The 5,482-nt window shown below is 39.9% G+C and overlaps 2 protein-coding genes across 2 annotated transcripts in view; one reads left to right on the top strand and one right to left on the bottom strand.

The window, feature by feature from the left end:
* cmpk2 (cytidine monophosphate (UMP-CMP) kinase 2, mitochondrial) overlaps positions 1–2,012 on the bottom strand; it is a 14,823-nt gene extending 12,811 nt beyond the window's left edge. The window contains exon 1 of the mRNA XM_015374645.1: positions 1,368–2,012. Within this exon, the coding sequence (XP_015230131.1) occupies positions 1,368–1,949 (582 nt within the window). The 5' untranslated portion in view covers positions 1,950–2,012. The remainder of the gene's footprint in view (positions 1–1,367) is intronic.
* A 2,931-nt stretch (positions 2,013–4,943) lies between these two features.
* rsad2 (radical S-adenosyl methionine domain containing 2) overlaps positions 4,944–5,482 on the top strand; it is a 9,690-nt gene continuing 9,151 nt past the window's right edge. Inside the window, exon 1 of the mRNA XM_015374649.1 lies at positions 4,944–5,268. Coding sequence (XP_015230135.1) covers positions 4,944–5,268 — 325 coding nt within the window. The remainder of the gene's footprint in view (positions 5,269–5,482) is intronic.

The following is a 5,482-nucleotide window of genomic DNA, read 5'->3' on the forward strand; positions in this document are numbered from 1 at the left end:
ACTGATTTAATCTGACTGGATGATCTGGTGAACTAGAAGGGGCCTTGAGATGACGTGTCGTGAATCGGCTCTATAGAAATAAACTGAATTGACTTAATTGCCTTTAAAGCCTCTCCTTTGATTTTTTTCATCATTTTGTTGAAGCATTGTTAAAAGCAATCATTTTCATATGATTTATATAGATTATTACTTTTGTCAAATTAAAATTTTTTGTGATAATAATGGGTTTTTCTTTCATTTAATGTGGGGTATCAACAATTTTTGTCCAAGCGTGTAAAACTGTTTGCTTTAAAGTAGCGCTTTTGAGAATGTGAGGCGTTCCTTCAACCCTATATTTATAAAGAGGGCAGCCATGCCTTCAGATTATGAGACGCACAATGCATCGCCACTCCCTCCATTAGCAATGTTTCCATTGATTTGCTCATAACAGTTTCATTTTTGTTTAACAGAGATCAAGAATCGGCCCCACCTTAAAAAAAACAACTGACAGCACATGCGGATCTGTTCAACTAGCGTGAAAAGAAAAGGTATTTGTATCAACTTTTAAAAAACCGGTATTGCTTTGAATAAATTGTTCCTAGTTTTGTCCAAAGCTGCTTAATTTATTAAAAAAATACATACATTGATTCACCAAATTATGTAATATGTTGTGTTTTTCTTCAAATATATAGAATAAAAATTTGCTACAATTATAAGCAGCTTTGAAAAAACTAGTAGTGGATTGTGCAAATGTACTAAATAATTTCTGGTTTCTCATGGTGATACATGGGCATAATATGGGGACTTATTTCTTTAAATCTTGATGCTTGCACATTTTAGATCATAAGGAAATAGACATTTTAAAAATGGGGACATTTCTATTTTTGGGGCAAAATAAATAAAAAAATCAGGAATGAAAAGCAAGAAAATGCTGACATTTCAGTACTGATTGAGAGACCAGGAGGGTCACAGATAAAGGAATCAGAGACCAACAGCTGACAAAAAGAGTTAGGAGAAAAATTATGTTTCTATAAGTTATGCTTAAAATCAATCAACAAGGCAATTATTCATATTTTTATCTAAAATCATCTTTTTTTGTTTTTTTTGGATCATTTTTGTCAGGAAAATGACACAATTGAAGTTTTAAAGCGTTTTGTGTGTGTGTGTGTTTTCTTTTGTTGATTCCATAAACATATCAGATTTTATTTTTTTTGTGAATCTGCATGAGCTGCTATACTAATCTGCTCCACCAGAGGGCGCAAATGTACCAAATAATGCATTCATCTGCATGAGCTGTTATACCAATCTGCTCCACCAGAGGGAGCAAATGTGCCAATTGTTGTTAAACTTTATTAACTGTGAAAATGTCCAGCTTAAGGTGTACAAACCTTCTTCAGAACCTCACAGGCCTCATCCAAGCTGTAGAAAACATCCGAGTTGATCATGTTGAGAGCAGACGGGTGATGTTTGGGAGTCTCTGAAGGTACCACATAGAACTTGGTCAGGTTCTTCTCTGCAGGGACCCACAGACTCTGAGTCCACAGCTCATCTGCTTCACTTTGAGAATATGAACACACCAACACTGGATCAGTCTGCTCCAAATGGCTCAGCATCCCCTCTATGAGGGGGGAGTCCTCCGCCCGGCTTCTGAGGAAGAAGCCTTTGACCAGAGAGCCCTTCTCCTCCGGGAGGAAGGAGGACATGCTGGTCACATCAGAGCCTGCAGGCAGGTCCCTCAGCAGTTTGTCTCTGAGTTCCCAATGAAACCTCTCCCCTCTGATTCTGTCCGGGCTGCAGACAAGCAGAGAGTAGCATCTGTCCTCCTTCTGGAGTTTAGAGAAGACAGCAGGTAGAAGCGCTCCTCCTCGGAGCTTTTCTCTGATTCCGAAATAAACCGGCGCTCCATCCATCTCCACGGAGAAAACCCTGGAGGGCCACCGCTGGATGAGGGGCCTCAGGTGCCTGGCCATGTTCTGGTGTCTGCAGGGTTCTGGTCAGCTGCGCTCAGCTGAATGAAAAACGAAAACAGACCATTGGAGGGAAAAACGAAACTTAAAGCTTAAAGCTATGCAGCGCCGCCAGGGGGCAGCAGAGGGACATTTCACAGGAATCCAAAACTTAAAGAGATCTGAGATAAAAGTTGTCCTGAGATGCCCCCTGCAAAAATACTGTAAACAGCGTTTCGTTATCCTTTAACTGCTGACCTGCTGAAATTCATGCATTTAAAGGGCAATTGTGATGTGTTGCTATGGTGACAATTGAAATTCAATTTCCATACATACCTTTTTAAGACTTTGGCTTTTACAAACACCCCCTAAAATGTGTTTTTCTCTCTTAAATGCAATAGATAATCATATTTTATTGGAAAGACCAGTTTCCACTGGATATTTGACAGTTTTTCCCAATTTATGACACAGAATTTCACATCTCTCAGAAAACAGAACTAAACATTGGACACATTTTATGACTTACAAACTGATGCACATCGTTAGAAAGGATCTGCTCACATTTTTTGCTCACTTGAACAAACATAATTTTCAAAATACGATTATTTGTAATTCAGTAATGAACATCCAGGGACTGTTTAGGTTCCCTCTGAATCAGCTGTGTTGCATCTGTGTTCTAGATAGCATTTTTGGACCCTTTTTTTTTTTTACACTTAATGCGGAAGTACAGTGAGTGTTTTGCAATTTGCAGTGTCATATGCTGATTTTGATCAATGTGTGCAAATTTTGACTTGAGTTTTCTATTTTTGACACAAACTTGCAAAGCTTTGCAAATCATTTATTANCTAATCTGCTCCACCAGAGGGCGCAAATGTACCAAATAATGCATTCATCTGCATGAGCTGTTATACCAATCTGCTCCACCAGAGGGAGCAAATGTGCCAATTGTTGTTAAACTTTATTAACTGTGAAAATGTCCAGCTTAAGGTGTACAAACCTTCTTCAGAACCTCACAGGCCTCATCCAAGCTGTAGAAAACATCCGAGTTGATCATGTTGAGAGCAGACGGGTGATGTTTGGGAGTCTCTGAAGGTACCACATAGAACTTGGTCAGGTTCTTCTCTGCAGGGACCCACAGACTCTGAGTCCACAGCTCATCTGCTTCACTTTGAGAATATGAACACACCAACACTGGATCAGTCTGCTCCAAATGGCTCAGCATCCCCTCTATGAGGGGGGAGTCCTCCGCCCGGCTTCTGAGGAAGAAGCCTTTGACCAGAGAGCCCTTCTCCTCCGGGAGGAAGGAGGACATGCTGGTCACATCAGAGCCTGCAGGCAGGTCCCTCAGCAGTTTGTCTCTGAGTTCCCAATGAAACCTCTCCCCTCTGATTCTGTCCGGGCTGCAGACAAGCAGAGAGTAGCATCTGTCCTCCTTCTGGAGTTTAGAGAAGACAGCAGGTAGAAGCGCTCCTCCTCGGAGCTTTTCTCTGATTCCGAAATAAACCGGCGCTCCATCCATCTCCACGGAGAAAACCCTGGAGGGCCACCGCTGGATGAGGGGCCTCAGGTGCCTGGCCATGTTCTGGTGTCTGCAGGGTTCTGGTCAGCTGCGCTCAGCTGAATGAAAAACGAAAACAGACCATTGGAGGGAAAAACGAAACTTAAAGCTTAAAGCTATGCAGCGCCGCCAGGGGGCAGCAGAGGGACATTTCACAGGAATCCAAAACTTAAAGAGATCTGAGATAAAAGTTGTCCTGAGATGCCCCCTGCAAAAATACTGTAAACAGCGTTTCGTTATCCTTTAACTGCTGACCTGCTGAAATTCATGCATTTAAAGGGCAATTGTGATGTGTTGCTATGGTGACAATTGAAATTCAATTTCCATACATACCTTTTTAAGACTTTGGCTTTTACAAACACCCCCTAAAATGTGTTTTTCTCTCTTAAATGCAATAGATAATCATATTTTATTGGAAAGACCAGTTTCCACTGGATATTTGACAGTTTTTCCCAATTTATGACACAGAATTTCACATCTCTCAGAAAACAGAACTAAACATTGGACACATTTTATGACTTACAAACTGATGCACATCGTTAGAAAGGATCTGCTCACATTTTTTGCTCACTTGAACAAACATAATTTTCAAAATACGATTATTTGTAATTCAGTAATGAACATCCAGGGACTGTTTAGGTTCCCTCTGAATCAGCTGTGTTGCATCTGTGTTCTAGATAGCATTTTTGGACCCTTTTTTTTTTTTACACTTAATGCGGAAGTACAGTGAGTGTTTTGCAATTTGCAGTGTCATATGCTGATTTTGATCAATGTGTGCAAATTTTGACTTGAGTTTTCTATTTTTGACACAAACGTGCAAAGCTTTGCAAATCATTTATTAGATATAGTGTATAATATGTTGTGCAGTATTTTGGAGAAAGTGTGCTATTGTTATAGGAACAGTGTTTTATCAATTGAGAAAGACTGGAATTGTGCACTTGATTTAATTTCCATGCCATTTTTGTTTTTATTGCAGCTCACAGTGTTTCTGCACTGCAAAAACGATTTAGAAATAAGTAAAAATGTCTTAAATAAAGTTAATTTGAGCAGGTATATAAAATGAGTCTTTTTACTTAGAATATGATAATTAGATAATATGCAATTAAAACAAGAAAATGCAATATTCTTTCTTATTTTAAAGGAAAATGGCCCCGTCCAATGGCAAAAGGGCCCAACAAACCCCCAAATCAAAAAAAAAAGCCGTGAATTTAAAAAAAAAAGAAAAATTTTTTTGCAGTGCAGCTTGCTCCCGTTTACTCCACAGTAATAAAATGATACAATCACTTTTCCAGAAATCCAAACTGAACCTGCAGAGCCACATTGCTTCCATCCTCAGCTCATGATCTACTTTCGTTTTCGATGTATATAAACAGAAACTCAGCTGACCTGCTGCCTTTATAAAGAGCAGCTCAGCTGAACCAGTCAGTCTGCATTCACAGCTGTTCATCTCTGCCTGCATCATGCTTCTCTCCTCTCTCATGGACTCTCCCAGAGTCCTCCTGCAGCTCTGCCTCAGCACCATCCTCAGCATATTTACCAAAGTCTTTTCCAACGTTGGCTCCTGGTATGGAGGAGCCTGCAGGGGCCCAAACCCGCCGCCCTCCGATAGAAACATCCAACCGCAGAAACCTGCAGGAGAAGCTGGGACGACCCCAACCAGCGTCAACTATCATTTTACCCGCAAATGCAATTATAAATGCGGCTTTTGTTTCCACACCGCAAAGACTTCCTTCGTGCTTCCTTTGGAGGAGGCAAAGAGGGGGCTCAGACTGCTCAAAGAAGCTGGTAAAGTTGATTTATTAATTTTATTTATTTATTTATTTATTTATTTTACAAATTACAACCGTGTGTTTACAAGAGACGGTTAGGGCCTCTGGAAAAAAAAAAGTTTACTGATTTTTAAATTGTATTTCAGTATAATATGAGAAAAAAGTCAGAATCATGTATTTAGTGTCAGAATTCTGACTTTAATCTAAAAATTCGGACTTTAATCTCAGAA

This window comes from Cyprinodon variegatus, unplaced genomic scaffold (genome assembly GCF_000732505.1).
Source record: "Cyprinodon variegatus isolate N-32 unplaced genomic scaffold, C_variegatus-1.0 Scaffold107, whole genome shotgun sequence".
Taxonomy (NCBI): Eukaryota; Metazoa; Chordata; class Actinopteri; order Cyprinodontiformes; family Cyprinodontidae; genus Cyprinodon; species Cyprinodon variegatus.